Source organism: Emys orbicularis, chromosome 10 (genome assembly GCF_028017835.1).
Source record: "Emys orbicularis isolate rEmyOrb1 chromosome 10, rEmyOrb1.hap1, whole genome shotgun sequence".
NCBI classification, from domain to species: domain Eukaryota; kingdom Metazoa; phylum Chordata; order Testudines; family Emydidae; genus Emys; species Emys orbicularis.
The window spans coordinates 54,755,917-54,780,739 of NC_088692.1; the positions used below are offsets into that span (position 1 = coordinate 54,755,917).

At 44.1% G+C, this 24,823-nt stretch overlaps 1 protein-coding gene across 1 annotated transcript; it reads right to left on the reverse strand.

Annotated features, from left to right (window-relative positions):
- Nucleotides 1-5,210: 5,210 nt before the first annotated feature.
- On the reverse strand, nucleotides 5,211-20,794 carry CRABP1 (cellular retinoic acid binding protein 1). Its single transcript, XM_065412574.1, has 4 exons — nucleotides 20,725-20,794; nucleotides 19,874-20,052; nucleotides 16,780-16,893; nucleotides 5,211-5,286 (listed from the first exon to the last, which is right to left on the reverse strand). Exons 1-4 carry the CDS (start codon nucleotides 20,792-20,794, stop codon nucleotides 5,236-5,238), a joined length of 414 nt encoding a protein of 137 aa, XP_065268646.1. The 3' UTR covers nucleotides 5,211-5,235.
- Between the last annotated feature and the right edge of the window lie 4,029 nt (nucleotides 20,795-24,823).

Below are 24,823 nucleotides of genomic sequence, written 5' to 3' on the forward strand. Positions count from 1 at the left end.
CGGTGATCTGAGCGGGCTCCATGATCCCAGTGCTATGGCGTCTGGGCTGAAAAAAGGCACGAAACTATTGTCTGATGGAGGGAGGGAGGGAGGGGCGAGTGACGACATGGCTTACAGGTACAGGGAATTAAAATCAACAAAGTTGGCTGTGCATCAGGGAGAAACACAAACAACTGTCATACAGAATGCCCCCCCCCCAAGGATTGAACTCAAAACCCTGGGTTTAGCAGGCCGTTGATTTCACGGAGGGAGGGGGAAGCAAATGAATACAGAACAAATCTGGTCCATCTGTTTTTTACATCTTAAGCTGGCAGCAGACGGTGCAGCATGACTGATAGCCATCGGCATCTTCTGGGTGCTTGGCAGAAGATACTGTACTACGACTGCTAGCCATCATCATCAAGACGGTTCAATAGGACTGCCGACAGGACTGAGTCTCCAGGAGACAAAACATGTCTGCCCAGGTGCCTCTGACTGAACTCACTGAGGAATACGACGACGACAGATACCAGTCGTAATACACCATCTACTGCCAAAAGGCAAGGAGCTGCTGCTGTATAGCAATGCAGCCCCACGTCTGCTAGCACCCAGATAGCCGATGACGGCTACCAGTCATACTGCACCGTCTACTGCCAAAAGGCAATTAGCTGCTGCTGTGTAGCAATGCAGTACCACGTCTGCCGGCACCCAGATGACATATGGTGACGGTGAGCTGAGCTGAGCTGAGCGGGCTCCATGCTTGCCGTGGTATGTTGTCTGCACAGGTAACCCAGGTAAAAAGGCGCGAATCGATTGTCTGCCGTTGCTCTGACGGAGGGGAAGGGGCCTGACAACATGTACCCAGAACCCCCTGCGACACTGTTTTTGCATCATCAGGCATTGGGATCTCAACCCAGAATTCCAATGAGCGGCGGAGACTGCGGGAACTGTGGGATAGCTACCCACAGTGCAACGCTCCGGAAGTCGATGCTAGCCTCGGTACTGTGGACGCGATCCGCCGACTTAATGCACTTAGAGCATTTTATGTGGGGACACACACAATTGACTGTATAAAACCGATTTCTATAAAACCGGCTTCTATAAATTCGACCTAATTTCGTAGTGTAGACATACCCTTACAAAGGTAGATTCCAGGCCATTCAGGTGTAGGCAGGGCTGGCTCCAGGCACCAGCTTAACAAGCAGGTGCTTGGGGCGGCCAAGGGAGAGGGGCGGCACCTGCGGCAATTCGGGGGCGGCAGGTCCCTCACTCCCTCTAGGAGCGAAGGACCTGCCGCTGAACTGCCGCCGCCAATCGCAGATTTTTTTTTTTTTTTTTTTGCTTGGGGCGGCAGAAATGCTGGAGCCGGCCATGGGTGTAGGTAGTGTGAGACAAGTCTGGTAAAGGCTCCAGAAGATGGATGATCAGGGCCTGGTCTACACTAGAAGCTTTTCCTGGTAAAGCAATGTTAATTAGGGATGCGATTTTGTTTTTACAACATTTCTACTCTGGCAAAAGCCCTAGGCCAAGATCTTCACAGATGTTTTAAGTGCCTAACTCCCCCTGATTTAAGCAAGGATCTGGGCCCTAACATAGACACAGTTATAACACAAAAAAGTGCTTTTGCCAGTATTGCTTATTTCATTCATGGAACTAGTATAAGCTTATCGGCACAAGCTCCCTTTTTCAGGTATAAGCTGCATGTACACTAGGAGGGTTCGCTGGTATAGCTATACAGGCAAACCTTTTCTGGTGCAGATTAGGTCTGAATGTTTCAGATGCTGATGGTCTGCCTGTGTAAATCTTCTCTCTTATCTTTATGGACCTCTCTATCAGTTTTGCCCCATCACCACACCCTGGTAAATTGGGCAATATATTTCCCATTTTACAGATCTAAGGCACTGAGAAACTAATGGCTTGAGTTTCAGATGTGCCAACCTCTTGCACCTCCTAGTGCCTTCAGCTGGAGACAGGGTACACAATATGTCTGAAAAAATCAGGTCATGAGTGACTTGCCCAAAAATTCTCACAGCACATCTATGGCAGAACTAGGAATTGAACTGCGCTCTCCTGAATCCTACCCCAGAGCCTTAAAGACAAGACTTATTCTTTCTCCCATGGATTACTGTTGGAAGGGACATTGTAGTGGACTAATGCAATTCTTAAAAAATATTTCTTCCCCTAAGCAAATTTTCTCTTCAGTTTGTAACAGCCCCATGCTGTTGGATTGTTCTTACTTGTTATTATTAAGCTTGTTATATGTCTGCATCCACAGTAATTCAAGCCAGTTCAGAACTTGGAAAAGGAGCCTTGCAGGAAAATCAGGTGCTGCATGATATGATGTTAGCAATGGGAAGATGGGACTCTCGCCTCTGGTTTAGCGTTGAACCATGCCCAAGCACACTGTTATAGGATACTATGCTGCTGGACCATTCTTTAAAACCAGGTTCCTGGCTACCTGTGCTTATTAAAAACCCAATGGCGTATGTATGTATGTATGGCAAAATAAGGATGTTGACTGTGATATCAAATTCCAGTGTAGGGAAATTACATTCAGCCCACCTACATTTTCTCTGCAAGTAAATGGATGTGCTGTTCTTCACTTCCTGTCTTTAAGTGGTGTGTATTGTCAAAAAAGCCACATGTTTTGATCGTTGTCACATTGAGGGCAAATGTTTGTTCCATGTAACTGTAAGATGCATTCTCTCCATGTTGCAGGAAGCAAGTTACTCATGCTGCAGTTCAGATTATTAGTGAACCTGAAGGAGGATCTTCACAGACATAGAGTACCCAGGGAGTCCTCATTCAGATACCAGAGGAACATTGAGGACATGGGAGATTCTGTACAAATAGACAGATATTTTTAACATGGCACATTGTGGGATGCTCTGAAAGCCACACAATGCATGCAAGATTTGCAGCGATATGTAGCTCTGTACATTTTTGAGGGTATTGGTTGTAGCAGGGTTTACCCACAGATGCATTTCTAAAAGCTACTAATTTTCTTATCCCCATCAGAAAACCACCACACTAATTAACAGTGTTGGCAGTTTGTGCTCAAGAACTCCCTGGGACAGAAATAGCCAGTTTTTCTATTCTCATTTTTCTGGACACTTCATTATGTATGTTTTAAAGGGAAAGAGCAACATTTGCTGTGGTAACACTGGAGGGGGAGATTGTGAAGAAAAATGGGGTGCCAGGCTCATTTGCATCTTAGTGCCCTGAAGATACTTCAAGCTTGGATCTAAACCGTAACAGTGCTGGTGTCTGAGCTCCACTCAGTAGGCACGGAGATACTTTCTGTGGTTCTCAAGCTATGGTCCACCAAGCCCTTTCTGGCTCTTCACAGGTTGAAATATTGAGGCACAAGTAGTGAGTGGGAAGGGGGTGCTGAGAGACGCCGTGGGTCCATAAGAAATTCTCAGTGTTATAAGTGACCCACAAAAGGAAAAGTTCAGTAGGGGATCTCCGTAGCTTTCCTCCGCTCTACCCTTTAATGACAAAGGACAGTAGGCAAGGTGTGTTATGGTCTGACTACTCTCTGGACAGATCTAAGATGTCCTGATGTGATAGCAATCACTGTGAGAAATTACAAAAACATTGTTTGCCTTTAAATCAAGCTTGGGGTTTTATTGTGAGTGGCTAATGGAGGGGCGGGCAAACTTTTTGGCCTGAGGGCTGCATTGGGTTTCGGAAATTGTATGGAGGGCCAGTTAGGGGAGGCTGTGCCTCCTCAAACAGCCAGGCGTGGCCCAGCTCCCACCCCCTATCCGCCCCCACCCTGCTTCTCACCCCCTGACGGCCCCCCCAGAACCCTTGCCCCATCCACACCCCCCCGCTCCCTGTCCCCGGAACCCCCACCCCTGACTTCCCCCCTGCTGTCCCACCCAACCCCTCCTCTCATTCCTGACTGTCCCCCCCAGGACCCTGCCCTATCCAACCACCCCTCTCTTTCCTGACTGCCCCCCGGGATTCCTGCCCCATCCAACCACCCCTTCTCCCTGTCCCCTGACTGCCCCTGGAACCCCTGCCCCTGACTGCCCCCCGCCGCCCCATCCAACCCCCCCTCCTTCCTGATTGCCCCCCGGGACCCTTGTCCCCATTCAACCCCCATTACCCGCTTTCTGACCGCCCCGACCCCTATCCACACCCCCACCCCCTGATCACCACCCCAAACTCCCCTGCCCTCTATCTAACCCCCCCTGCCCCCTGCTCCCTGCCCCCTTTCCCGCGCTGCCTGGAGCACCGGTGGCTGGTGGCGCTACAGCTGCGCCACCCGGCTGCAGCCAGCCACGCTGTCGCCACCACGCAGCACAGAGCACCGGCTCAGGCCAGGCTCTGCAGCTGTGTTGCTCCAGGAGCCCACAGCCCGCCGCCCAGAGCATTGCACTGGCGGTGCAGTAAGCTGAGGCTGCGGGGGAGAGGGAACAGCAGGGGGGGGCCGGGGGCTAGCCTCCCGGGCCAGGAGCTCAGGGGCCAGGCTGGAGGGTCCTGCGGACCGGATGTGGCCCGCGGGCCGTAGTTTGCCCACCTCTGGGCTAATGGCTGTCACCACTGGGGAAAGTGGACTGATGCCAGTGTTAAAATGGTAGTTCCCGCCTAGCTATATTGTGGACATGTAGTGGGAGGAGCTTTCCCCACCTTGCATGGCTTGCAACAGAATGGCAGTCCCTCCACTCAAAGCAGCATAGAGATTGTTCCCTCGTGGTGCCCTAAAGGGGGTGTGGAGAGGTAGACAGTAAGCAGAGCCATGGCTCTCTGCAGGAGCATGCTGGATCCCTTAAAAAGGGGTAGTAGCTGTGCACTCCCCTTACACATTGGGGAGCTCTGGAAGGCATGCAGAGAGTCTCCAGTGCTTCCCAGGCTCAGTGGGATGCTGCACTGCCCCCAACATGGGGCTGTGCCCAGTTGGCCCATACTAGCCCTAGAATGTTTTGTTGGGCTTTCAATCCAAAACACCTAACAAAACAGCTGTGAGTTATGCCCAATAAATTTAATAACTGATACAAATTTTTAACTACAAAATACAAAGTAGACAGAAAAGCGATGGCATAAGAATCAAAAGGAACAGTGTTTGTTATGCAAAACAAAAGCAAAATACACTTAACAGCAGATAGGGATTCTGATATGACACACTTGGTCACATACAACGCTGCATTAGTAACAGTACACATAGATATTCATTATGCAGGATTTCTCACAACGGCTGCTCTTCATCTTCTACTCCATCCCAGATGACAAGTCAATTGGTGTTCTTCATTCTCTTACATAAATTCTTGTGCACACAACATCATCGGCACCAAAAGTCTTGAAAAGAAACAGAAATCAATCAGCAGAGAGGTAATAGGCAAAAATGACATACAATTTTTAGGAGTATATTAATTTTACCATAGTAGCTAGTGGTATAGCACACATTAAATTGCAGCTTTGCCGAAGCAAAGGTTAATGTACTGGAGGTGGGTCTCTTTCCCAGACACAATGAAGTTTGTCAGAGAGAGAAATAGCCCGGAACCTCATAATTTTTCTACGGTTGCTTAGCTTGCATTTGTGAATGGCAAGAGAAGTTGGAATGTACTAGGCTTTTATATTTGAAAACAGTCGCAATCTTTGGCTTGGTCTACACTTACCCCCCAAGTCGAAGTAAGGTACGCAAATTCAGCTACGTGAATAACGTAGCTGAATTCGACATACCTTACTTCGAATTTACCGCGGTCCACACGCGGCAGGCAGGCTCCCCCGTCGACTTCGCGGTACTCCTCTCGCCGAGCTGGAGTACCGCAGTCGACGGGGATCACTTCCTGGTTCGATTTATCGCGTCCACACCAGACGCGATAAATCGAACTCGGAACTTCGATCCGCAGCCGTCGAACTACCGGGTAAGTGTAGACTAGCCCTTTGAATGGCTTTGTCTGAATTAAGGGTGCTATGGGTGGGATTCAGATCAGATTGACTGCACGTACAAGACTGATTGCTCAACTGCCCAGTTCCTCAGCTGGTGTAAATCAGAGTAGCTCCAGTGAGGTCAATGGAGCAATGCTGATTTACACCAGCTGAGGATCTGGTCCATATATACTATATATATAAAACCTGTCAATGTATGATGCTGCTGCAAGATGTTGACATGACAGACCTACAGACTGAAATCCTCTTTTTCCAGCTATAGTGTAGACCGCATCAGTGTGAGTATCCCCACACTGCTCTGACCGGGAGTCCTGACCGTGACCTGGATCTTTCTCCTTTGGGAGTGAGAGGGTAGCTGAGTCTCCTTGCATTACCCATTCGATCCTCGGCCCTTCTGCTGAGACTACCAATAAACTTGCCAATTCTGCTGATGATTTCTGACATGGGCACTTATCCACTTGGAATCTGTCTGAGGCACACTCATTTCCCATCACCAAAAAGCCATCAGATGGCATCAACTTTTGATCATACCTGAGAGTCACTGACCTAGAGATCAGGGACTCTATATCCCATTAACAATCCCCTAAGACATCCAATTCCCCAACCCCAGCCTCAGTAGTTGACCAGTTCATGGAAGCACCGGGTACCAAGAGCCGTATTCCTGGTGTTTGAATGGAGTTATAGATAGGCCCCCAGATGTCTGTTGTGTTTTAAGTTACCAGTAGTACTGTAGTGCACTTAAATGGTAATTCTACTGGAGTGATTTCACAATATTGATTAATCAGGACATTGGGGGCAGGATAGTTATTGTGGGGGCCAGCTGGGGGACCTGTGTAAACACCAGTGTGTTTGTAGACACCTGCAGTGCAGAGACTGATCAGACTGACTAACTAATTGCAAAAGCTAAAGATTAAATAAAATATTACTGGTGAAGGAATCAAGCAGAGAAGAGTCAGAAAATGCTGACAATAAAGAGTTCAAATGCAATATTCACTTAGCCATGTTGTACATTCAGTACCCTAAACTGGTGGTTTTTCAGGCCTGCATTTAGCAAGTTATGGGGTAGGATCCTCAGCTGGTGTAAACTGACATAGCTCCACTGAAGCCAGCTAATTGGGCTCAGATCCAGGGTTATGAAGATTTAGCTGTGGTTTACTTAAAAAAAAAAAATTCCAATGCTTTTTTTGGCCCACCATCTCTTCAAAACAGTGTGGCCTAAAAACCGCACGTTTTTTTATTCTGTTGGCCTTGATGAGAAGAAAAAACATTTAATAGGTTTTGGGAGGGGGGGCAGAAGGCTGGTGGGGAGTGAAAAAAGTTATTTTTATGTGTATAAAGAGCTTATCGTATAAACCTTTATACCTTTTTAAAAAATCTGAACATCAAAATGGCTGGAAATGAACAGTTAAAGGATTCAGCCAGTTCCCCACGGCCATATAATCCAGCGTTGCACACTAATACCCCACCAGATTTACCCCATCTTAACATGGTTTTCTGATAAAATTTGCAAAAATATGCAGGTAACTTCAGCAGGAGCTATGCCAGAGAAAGGAGTGTAGGAATGGTGCCCCCCGGGGGGGTTTATTGCTGTGATGGTTTTAAGCAATTTTATTTTGTTTATAAGAGTTTTGAGGCTGGATTTCCTTTTTATTATGTTTGTACAGTGCCCAACACAATGGGGGTTGGGCCTTTAGGTGCTACTATAATACAAATAATATTAATAGAAATAAAACAAAATAAAACTGACTTTGGGCACACATTCTCTGCAAGAGTTAGGGGACAAAAGTCCTCTACACTTCTTCCCTAGCTACACATGCAAAGAGATCAAACACATCTTTCCACGGATTTAGAAGACTCTTTGCTAATAGTCACCTATTGAGTGCCATTGACATGACACTTCAAACAGAGCTAGACATTGTTCCTTCCCTGAAGAGCCAGACTAGATTATATATCAGAGGGGTAGCCGGCGTTATCTCCATACTGATTTATACCTGCCTCTGGAAATTTCCATCACTTGCATCTGAAGAAGTGAGGTTCTTACCCACGAAAGCTTATGCTCCCAATACTTCTGTTAGTCTTAAAGGTGCCACAGGACCCTCTCAGACTAGATTATGTGGTTTCTCGGATGCTGTAGGAGTGTGGTGCATTTTTTAGCTCTGATGTTTTATATTTTATAGGTAAAGGTCATATTTTTAAAACTTGGGTGCCTAAAGTTAGCCACCTAAATCCACAGTTGGACACCTAATTTGATTTCCAGCCCCTTTGAAAGTAGAGCTACTTATTTAGGTGCCTAAATGTGGATTTAAGTTGTTAACTTTAGGCACCCATGTTGGAAAATTTTGAAAAGCCTAAAAGTTTAGCATAGTAGCATTATTAGTGAAATGGCGTTAAACCATATTGTTGAGCAGAGAAAGTTATGAATTGGAGGGACATACTCATACTTGCTGCACTCCTTTTCTTTGAAGTTACACATGACTTTGCTTCACAGATACATGTTAAAGACACAGTTGTGCACCTCATACATTGGTGAGCATCTAGTCTTGTGAGAAGTCCCATTAAAATCAACAGGACTGATCATATAAGTGTTCCCCTTCATAAGAATGGCACAATAAAGCCTTAAATCAATTTACCATTCCACTCTAAACTACCAAAAAAACATGTTGAAGCCCTTCCCTACATGTAACGCCCATTGAGTTCTGCACACTGCTGGACCGTGAGCTCAGTTCCTAGACAGAGGAAAATAAATTTTAATGGAGACTCAGAAGAGCTCTGACTAGACTTCTGCACAGTATAGGTCCAGTCCTGCAGCCACTTCATGAGCAGAACACACATCAACTTCAATGGGCAATTCCATTGTTCAGGAAAGGCAGGCCTCAGTCTCTATGATTCCAGTATATTATCTGAACTAAATCAAACAGCATGTTCAGGCACAGACCGGAATAAACCTTATAATGTATAAGACAGTAAAACATGTTATATAAACTGTATGTGCCAGCATTTCACTTAGCAGCTAGCAGGATCCTTGGAGCATTAGCCTCACTGCTGTGCTGTACATGCGCAAAATAAAATGCCAGCAATTAGTCCTTGGAAATCTTGGCGAATTTGCTCAGCGATGTAAAATCCTTGTAATTTCCGAAGACCATCAATCAGCCTTGCTGAGCTGCAGCCACTGAAGAACAACAACAAAAAAATCATGGGAACATTGCTCTTTAATTCAGCCCATTTTTACAGGTCTGCTTTAAAAAGTTACACACTAAAAATATAAACAACCAGCTTGCATGGAGTTTAATTTATCAAATGCAGCCCGATAATGAGAAACAGAGGGAAATAAACCCTTCAACCACTGCGGAATCCTTCACTTTCTAACTGAAATGGCTAGATAGAGAGAGGCCCAAATTTAGGCACAGATTCAGATGGAGGGATTCTAATCTAACAACCCCCTGCCCTGAAATTCATTGGATTTAGGGAGGGGGAGTGGTTTGAGGAGACAGGAGAGTCCCTCCATCTGAATCTGCCCCTAAGGTTTTGGTTCTAGATTGGAAGAGATGTGGAAGAAATCTCATCAGAACAGCAGATCTCATAAGAATATCATTATGCAAGAGGGTAGAAAACGAGATAGACAGTACAGCGTGTCTGGGACTGAAATCTTCAAAAAGCATCTTGGAAGAGTCCAGCACTGTCAAATCTGAAACCAACACTAATGACAAAGGGTGGGATTTTCAAAAGGGATCTAACACCCATTGTAAATCAACGGGAACTGGGCACGCAATTCCCTTTGATGCTTTTGATATTTCCATCCTTTCTCATTAGCCTCAAACCTAAACTTTCATCTAAACTTAATCTGGATCCAAACCCAAATAATTGCCTTTTAACCGGTCTCTTGCTTCTGTCTAGTAAGTACAAATTTAAAGGAGAGCTATCATGTGAAACATAGGAAGCCAGGAATCAGCCCTGTCTAGACATAACAGCATAATGGGTGGAATTCAAGACTTTGTTTATATTAATATATTCTGCCACTGGCTCACTGTATAACCTTCAGACAGTCATGAGTCTTTTTCTGTCTCATTTTCCCCATCTGTACAATAGGGATAAAACTCACCTTACAAGGATGCAGTGAGGCTTAATGTTTGTAAAGTGCTGGGGTAGGTGCTGTATCTAAGTGTAAATTATTATAGTGTCTTAAGTTTATTATTTCTGAAATTACAATATAGCATCCTACACAGGGCCAGCTCTACCATTTTTGTCGCTCCAAGCAAAAAAAAACAAAAAGCCACCCGAACTGCCAAAGCAAAAATAAAAAGGCGCCCGGACTCTGCCACCCCAAGAATGGACGGAATGCCGCCCCTTAGCATGTGCCGCCCCAGGCACGTGCTTCCTCCGCTGGTGCCTGGAGCCGGCCCTGATCCTACACCTGCCTTGTCACAGCCTGTACCTGAAAGGCACAGAAAATTCAATGCAAACACAGCCTATGTCAGGCAGCCAGGGCAAGGGCAGTCTAGTCTAGTGGTGAGTGCATGTGTCAGGCCTAATGGTCAGAGCAGGCATCAGGACCCAAGGACTAGGGTCAGAGCTGCAGTCAGTACTTGGAAGCTGGAGCCAAGGGTCAAGCTGGAGGTCAGGAGCTAGATACCAGAGCCGAGGGAGTTAGGAAGTGGAGCAAGGAGGGTTCAAGGCAGGGGCAAGACAGAAGCAAGGCTCAGTACAAGCACACAGGAGCAGCAGGAACCAGGTAACACAGGAGTAGGCACAGTGGTGGGCACAAGCACTTAGCAGCCAATGAGCTGCTGCTGGCTTACGAGCAGGCCTGCTGGCCCCTAGATGGCATGGCCAATCAGGCAGCCTGCTGCTGGCCAGCTCTAGTGATGAGGCTGCTTGGAGCCTGGCTCTGCTGCAGGCCCTAATTCCTTGCAGAATGGGATAATCCATCAATTCGCACTCTGCAATTTCACCCAGGACCCGATCAGTCAATGAACGGGCTCCCATTGACATCAGTGGACATTAGGGTGACCAGATGAGATGAAGAAAATATCGGGACACCATGGGGGGGGGGGGGGGGGGCAAAAAAAAAAAAAAGCCGAGTGCTGCCGGGGGAGGAAAATATCGGGACAAATTGCGTCCTGACCGATCTCTGGGACAAACAGCTAAAAATCGGGACGGTCCCGATTTTATCGGGACGTCTGGTCACCCTAGTGGACATTAGCTAGGTCCCCAGTACTTTAATAGAGAGACTGCCACAGCTTTTTCATAGATTCCAAGGCCAGAAGGGACCATTGTGCTCATTTAGTCTGACCTCCTGCATAAAATGGGCTGTAGAACTTCCCCAGCACAATTCCTGTTTGAACTAGAGCATATCTTTTATAAAACATTAATTTTGATTTAAAAATTGCCAGTGATGAAGGTTCCACCCCAGCCATTAGTAGATTGTTCTAATGGTTAATTACCCCCACAGTTAAAAATATATACCTTATTTACGGTCTGAATTTGTCTAGCTTCAACTTCCAACCACTGGAGCTTGTTATACCTTTGATAATGGTCTCTTCCCTCTAGCAGACAAATAGTTTTCCCCAAGAACGTACTTACAGACTGATCACATCACCGCTTAATCTTCTCTTTGTTAAGATAAATAGATTGAGCTCCTGGAGTCTATCACTGGGTCACTAACGTCAGTTTCTAATCCTTTGATCATTCTCATGGCTCTTCTCTGAACCCTCTCCAATTTATCAACATCCTTTTTGAACTGTGGACACCAGAACTGGACACAGTATTCCAGCAGTGGTTACACCAGTGCCAAATACAAAGATAAAATAACTTCTCTACTCCTACTCAAGATTCCCCTGTTTATGCATCCAAGGATCACATTAGCCCTTTTGACCTGAGCATCACACTGCGAGCTCAAGTTCAGCTGATTATCCACCATGACCTCCAAATATTTTTCAGAGTCACTGCTTCCCAAGACAGAGCCCCCCGCCTTGTAAGTATGGCCTACATTCTTTGTTCCTAGATATATGCATTTACACTCACCTGTATGAAAAGGTATATTGTTTGCTTGTGACCAGCTTATCAAGTGAGCCAGATTGCTCTGTATCAGTGACCTGTCCTCTTTATTATTTACCATTGATAGTGTCCATCAAAGTCAATGCGCAGTACCCCTCAAAATCAGGCCACTTATTTGGATGCCTAAGTTTAGAATACCCAACTTTGAAAATTGTTGGCTTGTGCAACTTGTCCAGTGTCACACAGGAAGTGACAAAGGCAAGAATAGAAGCCAGATCTCCTGACTTGCAGTCCAATGGTCTATCGAATGGACAACTCTATCTCCTAACTTGTATTACTAAATACCTATATCAGTCAGTCAGCTGTATTACAGATGGTATTACAACAGGATGCATATTCAAATTATGCTTTAGGTATCTCCAGTACTTAAACATGTATGGACATTGGATTCTGGGCTTGATCTTGCTTTTGTTGAGGCCAATGGCAAAACCTGCATTGACTTTAGTGGGAGCAGCAATGTTTAATTTGTAATTCAAGAGGTGCTGGGGCTCAAGCAATCTTTTTTACTTTCATAACTGATGCAGCAAGCCCAGAGTTGCCGGAGCTATGAACTGCCAAGCCTCGAAGTGCTGAGGTTCAGCCCTGGCAAGCCCTAGCAAAAATTAAGCACTGGGGAGCAGACCCTCCACTTGATTACTTAAGATCATACTTTTTTAAAATATAGGAAGCATTAAACCTTTAAGTGGTTTAATTCCAAGGCTTAAACCCACACAGACACACTTTGGCACTCAGCTGTGCAATATCTCTCCAGTCTGTGTTGGGCCATCTTACCTGCCATGTTTAATTTCAGAATCCAGAAATATCATTTAAAAAATGTTCAGTCATTCATCTATGCTCCACAGTTCACCAGTTTTAATCAACTATGGCATGATTTTTCCAGGGAGAGGAAGGGGAATGGAAACCATGCTTCAGACCCCTCAAACTTCTGATCTTTGACCCTTGCTATAATTGATTCTGAGAACCCCTGTGTGACATGTGAACTGTGCAAAATTTGGTTTGAAGCTGTTTTTTAAAGCCATGCTTCATAAATCATCTACTATATAGCATTTGCGATACAGAACATACTAAAAATTATAAGGGGCTGAGCAGTCATGAAAGAAGCAACACAGAAAAGATAGAATATAAATTATTCTAATTTGAACAGCTAATATTTGAAGGCCGCAACCTTTAATTCTGGGTAAGAGCAGACCCTTTGTCCCTCCTAATTTGCATGAGTGATGGACAGCTCATTAATGTCACAGAAGAGTGCAATAACAGCAAAAAACAACAGAATCACAATTAGAGAGTAAGGACAAAAGACCTTATTTTAAAATAACCTCAACCATACATCTTTATTTTTAGACCTGTACATGAAATACATATGCTGTGTCAGACTCTGGTCCTGCTTACACTAGTATAAATCCAGAGTAACTCTAGTGAATGATGTTCTTGTGTAAATAAGATCAGAATCTGGCCCAGTATCTGCATTCGAATTTAAAGGTTAAGGATAGTTAAGGATACTCTCAAGGTAAGAAATCTGAACTTTCACAAGTTCCCTCCTCACCTCCCTTTTTGTTTGCACATCCCATGTAATCCTTTATATCCATTTTTATTCAAAAATATTTGAAAATCCAAGTTTTCAATACTCAAAAAAACCCAAAACCAAACAAGCCCCCCCCCCCAACCTAACATTTCTGAGAAACCCTATACTAACAAATCTGTGATGGAGAATAATAATACTATTAAATATGAAGGCGCCATTGCCACACTTCCAATGGGATTACTATAAATAATAGTGGAGAAAGCATCTTTAAAACTCTTTTAAAAAGTGTTAACGTGCCTTTTTTCAAAAGAGGCATCTGATCCTGCCTCCATAGACCATCAGGCCTTAGATGAACAAGATTTATTCTTGACATACCAAAAACACCTTTCCCAAATTTTCCCAAGATAAGATGAACAAAGAGCAAAGATGATTTTTGGGGAAGACAAAACACAGATGCAAAAAAAAATTCACCTTGGTAGTGAAATGTATGATGCTATACCTGAAATAACTCAATACTGTCTCTTTTCGAAGGATCAGGTACCAGCCCTGCACGGCTCATACACTACCAGCACAGGTTCTGCTCCATGCAAGGCAGCTGTCCCAGCTGCAGAGACCCCCAAAGCACACAGGAATGGGGCTCCCTCCAGCTCATCTCCTGAGCTCTGCTAGAAGGGAGCTGGGGTAGGCTGACTGGGGAGCTATGGGAAGGATTACAGGAGAAGGAGGTGTTTCTTGAAGAGGAGGGAGGCCTGAGAAGGAGGTTGGAGCTGGGAAACATTAAGCTTTAAACCAATGCTTGCAGAAAATTGCACCAGGGTGAATTTCAACTCCCAGTCATTATGGTTCAAGCAAAAACCTTCAAAAGAGAAAGCCTTTTAAAATAAAGATTGGATATTTTTCTAAAAAAATATGCCCAAGTTCAGTAATTTTCAACCTGTGGTCTGCAGACCCCAAGATTTCCAGAGAGGTCCATACCTCCATTTGAAATTTTTTAGGGGTCCACAAATGAAAAAAGGTTGAAAACCACTGCTCTAGTTTAAACAGGAATTAATTCTGGGAAGTCCTATGGTCTCTGGTTATAGAGGAGGTTAGACTAGCTGAGTACAATGGTTCCTTCTAGCCTTATATTCTATGAGTCCATATTGTGTTTCTTAACCTCACTCTCCTTTCCCAGTTGGGTCAGTTTGTTTCGTGTCTGCAAGAGGTGACAGCATTACAATCGGATCTCCTGCTTGTACTGTAAGAGTTGGCCTTGGTTTTGCAGACACCTCATGAGCAGGTTGCTTAGATGACAAAATCCAAAAATGCTTTGTTAGAGAGAGGGAAAAATGACACTTGGAAATAAATTCTGTTTGTATCAGTAAAAAAAGATATGTAACAGAGGGTAGAGCTCCCTGCTTCCTAAGTATCTGGGTAACATAAAGGCTTACTAAGGTTGAATAAATAGAAATAACCAAGGATCTGGGTGTTTATATTTATGGAAACCAGTGTGATTTCACTAATAACATCCACCCCATTCCTAGAAACACTGTTCCTTACTGTCTGAAATAACAACATTAACATTCTAAAAGCTTCTTGTCTACACAGGATCAGATCTAGGTTCCCCCCACCCCCCCTTTCCGATGAGACCTTAAAAAACAGAGCTCCTGTCTGGATTACATGAAGGTTAGATTGTATTGGTATCTTTCATAAGAGCAGAGGTATGCCCCAGTGTTCTGGACTAAAAATCCCCTCCCCATTGTTGTGTGTGCTATAAGTCAGTTGACTGCCTCCATCCCAGACAGCATGTCCTCCAGACACTCTATTCCCTGGCTGAGGTACTATTCTGTCTGTCTATCTAAGATACTTATATGGTCTCCATCACTGTAGTATCTGAGTACCTTACAATCTTTAATGTACATATCCTTACAACACTCCTGTGAGATAAGGCACTGCTATTAGCACCATTTTACAGATAGGGAACTGAGGCATAGAGAGGCCAAGTGATTTGCCCGTGACTGCACAGGATGTCTGTGGCAGAGCAAGAACTAACTTGGATCTCCCACAGCAGAGACTACTGCTCTAACCACTGGACCATCCTTGGGATAGCTTGCTGGATTTACCCAGAATGCACTGATACAAACAGGCAATGCAGTGACTTTGGATGTGCAAACTGCTGTTGTGGGGGAAAGGCTACTGTGTGGGCACAAATTGAATTGTGATACTTGTAATCATGTTAAAGTGACCATGTCTCTAGCCAGTTACAGATCACAGCTGCAGTTGTAGCAGGGCTGGGCACTGAGGTGAGATTCAGAGAAGAGATATCAGTACCAAGATGACAACTGTAGAAGAAATAAATAGACTGAATGTGACTGAGGGTACATCTACACCCCTACTGCGAGGGTGGAGGGTCCCAGGGCTCGGGCTCCAGCCTGAGCTTGAACATCTACACAGCAATTTTTAGCCCCACAGTCTAAGCCCTGTAAACCCAAGTCAGCTGACTCATTCCAGTTGCGGTTGTGCCACAGGTCTTTGATGTATCCTGAGTAGATGTATCCTCACTGGCTCAGGTGGAGGGATCCAGTTCCAGATACATGAGGCAGAACTGCTGACCTACTCCTGCCAGAGTGTGGAGTGTTATATAGGAGTGGCAGAGGGAATGCAAGGACTGAAGAAGCAGATTGATCGGAGCTGGACATAGGTGGATATGATTTCAGACATAAGGAAGAGCAAGTCCAGGAATCTTGAAAACAGAGGGCAATTCTGAATGGAGTTCAGAGATGAGCAGGGAGTCAGAGGTGACAAGAGGATGGGGTGACATGTTCCTACTTATCGGAGGGAGGTTATATAGTGCTAACAGTATGCCAGGCATTCCTTTGTCACACATCATGTGATAAGAAGCAACTTATTACACATGTACCAAAAAAAGGACGAGGAAAAGGATATTTTTCCAGATAAATCAAAGCAGGCAGTTCTCCAGAAATTAGGTCAAATTCTCTGCTCTTACACTGATAACATCTGCAATTACAACTGAAATCACTGGAGTTACTCTGCATTTATAGAACTGGATTTGGCTCATTATGGTTATTTTACCACTAAGTGTTTAGAGGCAGCTAAAACAGAAGAACATAATATATTTTGGTAATTTTTTTGAGAACAACGATTTTAAAAAGCCATTGTCTGTGAATTGCACTGAAGAGGGTTAGGAGCATCCTGGCCTTTCAAATGCATTTAATATTAACAGCGTGTTTCACAATAATTAATGGAAAAAAGTAACAGTCCGATTACATAGCAACAAAACCTATTAGTACAATGTATGCACTGAAAAGGTGAAAGGTTCTTACCAAAATCAGCTCATCGTTAGCTAATTCCCGAGTCCAATATGTTTTAGGGCCCTCTCCCTCAATAAGAGTTTGTTTGCAATAGATCTTGTTTTCATTCTCCCAAGTGGCTAAACTCTGCAGGCAAGAAAACCATTAGTAACATTAATTATATTCCCTGGCAGCATGAGGCAGAGAGACAACAATGAACACTACAGAGAATAATTGCTGCAGTAAAAGAGCAACACATGGTAGATAATAGCAAGGGAGAAAGGCATATCAACAGAAAGTGGTAAAATCAAAAAGAAGGTTGGGGATGGCTGTTTTGGAGATACACACATATAATTAACAAGAATAATTGCAAATCTGACGTCTCAATGTAACGCTGTGTTTATTTCCGTGCATCCAAATTAGGTCCTTTAATTCTCATAAAAATCTGAATGATGAGAACTGAGAAGCTTTATTAATTAACATGTAATAACTTAGCATCTTTGTAAAGATCTGGCATGAGCTGACATGTTATTTACCACCTCATGGCATAAAAGCAGCTAGAATCAAATGTAACATTTTGGAATAATGAATAATGCAATATTTGCCACTTATAATCTTTATTCTATATGGCACTGTTCTAGGTTACTTGTATGGTTAACATATGGTTCTAACAAGCAAGGTACACAGCAACTAAATTAAAGTAGTAGCACTAGAATTTGGATATTTTGGGTTTTTAAACAAATTAATATGGGGGAGGGTGTGAAGACTGAAATACACTAGGACATTTTTTCAGAGCACTTGGAATTATTACTATAAAGCTATTTTGAGGTGAGAAATCATGGGGCATTTCATACTGTTTTAACAAGCAGGCAAGCACAGGCTCTCCATTGCTTTTCCTCCTAGTGTTGAATTATTATTCCACAATGCAGTGGAACAGCTGTGCAGAAGGATGCCCCGTAATGAATGTACAAGTAATCGCTTTACAACTAGCACATGGGAGACATTCATTAGTCTGTGATGATAAAAAAAAATTAAAGTCAACACTTCCCTGACTTTCCAAAGGAAAAACTTTTCTTTTATATAAAAAATTGCCATTTCCTTTATATAAAAAACAATGATTCTTTCAAAATTATAGCCTTTTAAAACCAATATGGCAGAGTTATACATGTTATGCTTTTCATTCCAACTATCCTGAATCCTTATTTGTTTGTTTGAACAATAGATCAGGTTAGACTGCAGAATAAGACCCTCTTTTCTTGTAAAGTGTTTCAGAATCTATAAACATTCAGCTATTTTGTCAGGTATTGCAAACTATATCATGATGTTATTTTTCTGTCAATTTCTGTATCATAGCCACAGCTCAATTTTATATTGAGCTCAGCAATATAATTCACTCATATAATTTCACACATGGAAAAAATTTACTGCATCACAAAACTCATTTTTAAAAATTTGCCCACTTTCAAAGCAATAATTATTGTTTTTCTATATGTAGCAATAAAACTTTCATTTAAAATGGAGTCAGATGTGTTCTGGATGATCAAATTCAATTTTACTTTCATCAAGAGAAAGAAATTAACAAAACCAGTGAGATATTTCTTGAATTAGCTGTTTAATCTATATACTTTGTTCATCCTAGAGATTCAATGGGAGTTTGCGGGTGCTCAAGATCTCCCAGGATCAGGCTCTCCGTTACACCAGTTTAAATCCATAGTAATTGTACTAAACTTGATGAAGTTACTCTGGATTTACATCAATGCAAATGAACTCAGAAGTTGGTCCTGGGATGATCAGAAATATTTTGCTACTATTTTGCCTTTTTAAAATATTACTCTTTGTTTGGGGCTAGATTCTGATATCTTTTACTCGCACTGAGTTGCTTCTTACTTTGAAAGTAGTTCCACTGATATCAATGACACTACTCACACTGAGTAGCACTTTCATTGATGAGTAGTGTCATTGACATCAGTGGAACTACTTAGGGAACAAGATGCTACTCAGTGCGAGTAAAGGGCATCAGAACCTGGTCCTGTGTGAACTTTTTTTCATACAACTCCCTCCTCCCACCACAGAGGTCCCAATTCTCTATTTCCTTATGCCTTGTGTATTCATATCAGTGTAAAGTGGATGTAAGATGCAACTAAATCAGAATGTAGTATTATACACCCACTTTTACAAGTGTAAATGACTATACAAGGTACAGAGCAATGGAAACATCAGGCCCAGAGTTTCTCATCAAAGTGTAAAAAACCAAACCAAAACAAACAGATGAGGTATCTCAAAGATAACACTGAACAAAGAAAGTGGTGTAATGAGGATGGACAGCCATTGAAGTTTACACTCATAACATTAAGAATCACAATGCAATATTAGATCAAAGATACAAGCAATTAATATCTAAGCAAAAAATTAAGATATACATTTGAACTATGATAAAAGAATTTCAGGCCAAAGCTAAAAATATCCTGCAATTCTTATTTGAGACTAGGCTGTTTTGTTTTAGGATAAAAGTTATGAGCAAGTTTGTGCCACTAAATTCTGCTCAGCACTCAAGGCAGAGATCTTAGTTGCTCATCCACAGTCTGTATTACGGTAAATCAAGGAATGTCTTTCACCAATAGGGGGACATATTAAAATAGAGAGAAGGAAAAGCAATCAGAAAAATTTCTGCATGTACAGGATAGGGAGAAGAATTGTGTAAAATCATCTTGAGCTCTTACTTCAGGTCCTGATATTTTTTGCTGCTTTTAATTTTAAACTGTACTCCCTGAGGAACAATGCCAGACTGACGCCAAAAGCCAAACACTTCAGATTAGGGATGGATGAGGCAGAGAAGACCGAGTAAAGGAGTAAGTCGGCAATGCCATTGTCTTGAGCCTGTGGAAATTTATCTATCTGCCGCATATAAAAATTACAGAGCTCTCAGAGAAATCCACCCTGGGAGAGCAAAGGGCTTTTCCTAGGACACAGGGGAAGCTGTGTCCACCTTTGGTCTGGTGTGTTCTATTCAGACTCTTACTCAATCCCCATTACCACTTTTACCAGGGTGGGGTTTCTGTTGGGAAAACACCATCAGCCAAGGGTGTGTGTGTGTACACACACACACACACTTCTCCCTCGCCCTTACCCTGCATTTTCTGCCATCCACAGTCTCCTCTTCGAAGCTCTCCCCTACTTTGAAGTTGATCTCAGTGGTGCGGACGGTGGTAGACGTTTTGATGTAGAACTGGTCCCCATCCTGGCGGATCTCCACGTGCGGTTTGGAGGCGGCTGCCACTGCCACTTTCCTGAGCATTGCATTGACACCTGCGCAAAGGGGGAGACCAGGAAGCAGAGCATTAACCCAACCATCCGCCTCCAGGACCGGTAACCTCCCTGCTGTACGGCATGTGCACTATTAACCAGAGGGCACACACCGCAATACAGCTGTTATTAAGAGGATTGCATTTAGTAGCGGGATCTTTAGTTAAACGGTGGCACTATTAATTATGAATGTGCCATTAATCATTGGGATGAATAGGTCTGCCCTGGCTACTTGGGTTTAGTGATATGACGGCGTTTATCAGTAGGGTTAGCAGTGATGGCTTGGCGTTTGCCAGAGCCGTGCAGGTGCGTTAATCACTCAGACTATGGACAGGTTTGCACGGACCATGGCGGCAATAGGCTTGTCTGAACGGCTCTGCGTGTGCCAGGCGGGCTAGTATCCACCTGCTGGCACGTCTCTTCCCAGGCTAGCATCTCTCACGGCCGCTCCGTGCGGCGAAGTCTCCGCAGCCCCCGGCCCCGCGGCTGCGGTGAGAAGGCAGCAGACACCTGGCCCCGCACCGCCAGCGCAGCCGGGGCCGAGCCACGCGGCTGCAGATTGACTGACTTCGCTGCAAACTCTCCGGGGGCAGCGGGCTGCGTCCCGCCGGCTCAGCCCAGCCAGTGTCCCGGCTGTCCGGCGCGGGGGAGACACGCGCCCCGCCCGCCCCTTACCCAGCGCTTTCAGGAGCTCGTCAAAGTTCTCGCTGCTCTTCATTTTCCAGGTGCCGGCGAAGTTGGGCATGTCGGAGGTGGCAGGGCGTGCGCGGCGGGGCAGGAGGGAGCGACCCGGGCTCTGGCTGCTCTCAGCTCCGGCACCTTGTGAGCGGGGCGGGCTGAAGCGCCGGCTGTGTGAGTGAGTCACTCCCACCCCACCCCCCGCTTCCACCTCGCCCCCCTTGGGACTCGGCAGCATCCATCCATCCACTCCCCCGTCCATCCATCATCCCGCCCTGCCTTCAGCCAGCTAGCCACCTCCTGGGGCTCCCCAAAGGGAGACCCCAACTGTCACTCGCCCTGCAGCTGGGAGCCGGCTAGAGATTCACCAGCTATTGAAAGGAGCAAGAGGCAGAGGGGGATCCGCAGAGGAACAGTGCCCAGGATGGACTTTAGCTGGGGCATTGTCCAAGGAGGCAGGCAGGGTATAGCCAGAATGATACATTACTTCCTCCAGTGACAGCTCCTCAGCCTCCTAAAGGGGGAAAGGTCCCTTTATAATCCCGTAATCTTGCAGGCATATGGGCCAAACACATGCCTGGTGTAATGGGATGAACCTAGCCAAATATTTCTGGTCCAGAAAACCTAGACACGGAAATGGGCCTTGACTCAGAAATGTAGCTAATTACAAACAGACAAGGAAAGGGTGAGACACACCTGAGAAACAACCCAAAACACCAAACACAAACCGATTTCCCCTGTTTTTTGTTTGTTTCAGTGAGAACTAAAGAAATTCAGTTTCAGTTCAAAACAAACCAACAATTTCTTTTTCCAGATTTTTCAGTTGGTCCCTAAACTGAAAAAATCCATGATTCCCTCAGGTCTAAATAAACCCCCATCCTATCCATGAGACTACATACAATCAAGCATCAAATCACTCTTACTCACCTAACCCACTGAGTTAGCCTAGGATAGTAACAGAAATTAATCCACTACTCACTGCCATAATGTCTCTCCTTCCCATATGGCTTCGTGCAGTTTTGGAAATGGGAGGGCAGGATCTGAAGAACTGGAAATTATTCCTGCTGCATCAGAAACTGCAGCGCTCATTGCAGAGTCACAAATTTTGAAAAAGCATCACAACAGGCTATTTCCCATGTATTTGCAAGAGAGGTGAGTTTGGTAAAGTGTATCTATACAGTATTCAGGAGATAACTATTGTCTGAGGTCTTTCATGCTTCCTTCCCCATTGCTGCTGCTTTTAATCCCTCCGTTTCCTAGGTATCAGAAGAGCAAAAGAAGATTTCTCTTTCTCATACCAGGCCCAAGCCTGCTCACCTTATAAGTGTAATGGGACTACTTACATGAGTAAAATGTTGCACTGTTGTTGTAACTGTGTTGGTCCCCGGATATTAGAGAGAAAAGGTGGGTGAGGTAATATCTTTTATTGGCCCAACTTCTGTTGGTGAAAGAGACACGCTTTGGAGCTTACACAGAGCCCACACCTGAAGAAGAGTGCTGTATGAGCTCCAAAGTGTGTCTCTTTCACCAACAGAAGTTGGCCCAATAAAAGATATTACCTCACCTACCTTGTCTCATAAGTAAAATGAGCAAGATTTGACTGGATGCTGTTATTTACAGACCTCCTTCCCATAAGAATACATTCTAATCATGCAGAAAGGACTCTTGAGTTTGACCCACAACTGTGCCTGATGCAATTTAACTATGCAAACAACTTGGCTGAGCCCGTTTCATGGCACACACTCAGCCACTCTTCACTTGTTTGGTTGATTCTGGAAAATTCAAAACAATAATTTGGTTATTTGGAGTATTTAAAAGCAAGTGTCCACAACTGGACAAATGTCTAGAAATGGGGAGTCACCAGTCACAGACTGGGTCTGATCCTCCAGGCCCTCCTCAGGTGAAACTGATAGGAAGCTTTGTCCAAGTAAGGACTGCAGGACGGGGCTGAATATATGTCTGCATTTGGTCACTTTTCTACAGATATTTTCTTTCTAGATGTAGTTTCTTTGAAGGGAAATTAGTAGAACTAGTTGATGCTTTTTGTCCACAATGGTTTTTTCAAAGAAAATTTTTTTTTTTTCAATCAGGATGGAAGTTTGTGTGAGCAACGTCCATTTGTGATTACATTTTTCATCTTCTGTCAAAAACATTGTTTTCCAATTTTTGTAACAACCAAAATTTTGGCCAAAACCTGAAAAATGTCAGCATTTATTTTTTCAATGAAAATGAAAATTTCTGAAGAAAAACTTTTCATTTTTGTCTTCTTTTTATGAGAGTGGAGGGAGAAGGGACACAAAGCATTTCCAGACCAGCTCTAGCAGGCAGGTTTTTCCCCTTTGTGGGAAAGGTTGCAGGGTCCACTAGGCAATCTAGCAGTTCCCCAGGAACCTGTGCGGAGGAGCCTCCCTCATCCCTCAACTCCAGCACCGTGGCTGCATGGCTCCATTGTAACGTGACACAGCCTTGCTTCCAGGATTCAGAATCACACAGCCACATATGAGAACTCAGAGATAACTCACATTTTTCATTGTTTGCAGGACTGGGGCCTTAACTGTCTAAGATAACTATCATGTGTAGCTCCCACCCAAGTAGATAGGAATCACCCACATGTATCAGAGAGCAGAAACTGGCCAAGAGATTTTTTTGGGGGGCGGGGGGAGTCTTTTTCTTTAGAGGAGAGTTTAGTTTCCATGCCCGTTCATTCTTTTGCTGCTGTGCTGAGACTGCCAACAAGGGTTTCAATTGATGCTAGCTGTGACACTATTCTGGGGATGTGGTATTTGTCTACTAGGTATTGTACTGAAGCCATCAACCCATGTCATGAAGACCACGAAACAACCTTCAGAGTGTCATGACTTTTAAAGACTGGAACAGAATTGAAAGAACAAATGGCTTAGCAGTTAAAGGCTCCATTTTGCATTAGCAACACATGGAAATGCCAGTCCTTCTAGATGCAAGTATAATAAATTACACTTTTATTTAGATGATGATCATGCCCAAAGGCTGCTGGGTGCCTATGCATTTATACAGTGCCCTTCATAAAACAAAAGCCCAGATAAACTATCTAATCAGCTTTGTCTGACAAGGTCTACACATTCCAAGGCAAGCATCCCATTTGTACAAAAGGCCCCATTTCCTTGAAGTACTGTATGGTGTGGGATCAACAACTCTGTAGAATTAAGCCTAAAGATCCAGACAGCCTATGAATTGCCCATATTTGAGAATGCAGAGGCTTTGTTCATAGCACAGAGAGGGAGACAGGCATCAGCATTTCCAGAACAAATTTCATCCTCCTCCTCAAATATTCTCCAAGTGGAGGGACACAGAAATCAAATGCTGCCTGGCATTTTCCCTTGCCTTCTTGCTTTTTGTTTTGCTTTGCTTCTTTCGTGCTTTTTTCCTTTCCCTTTTATTTCCTTTACTTCCTCCCTTATTCTCCTTTCTAATTGCCTCCTCCTCACATTCCTCTGCCTTCACTGATTCACTTCAGAGTCAATAGGAGTAGTAGTCATGTAAATGAGGGCAGAATGTGGCCCCAAATCTACAGGTACAGTTATTTCATTCTAACAAAATGGCCTTCAAGCAATACAATGCTTTTACCACATTCCAAAGTCCACAATATGGCTGAGCCTTGCTGTGGAAAATGATCCTTTGCCTTTTCCTCCATATGTTATTTAGATGCTCCAGAATTTGGTCCCATTGTGCTGCAGAGTACATGGAGCCCAGCTTATACTGGCCAAGCAATGCAGTTAGCTATTACTTAAGTTGCAGCAAATTTCATGTATTTTGCATTCAACTCATGCTAAATAAGGTGTATACACATGGATCTATTTGACAGGTAATGGCTCAGATCCTCAGCTGATGTGAACTGGGGGTAGCTCCACTGACAATAGTGGAGCTATGGTGACACATTGCTGAGAATACTGCCCATGTACTCTAACCATGTGCATAGATCCTTACCCTAGCACAGCGTCTATAAGAGGCATTTATCATGCTGGTGTTAAAATGACCCAGATTAAGAAGCAGGTTTATTTTTCTTTCAATCTATATAGATATATTTCCCCATTAATGTTGTGGAAAATAGCTTTGATTT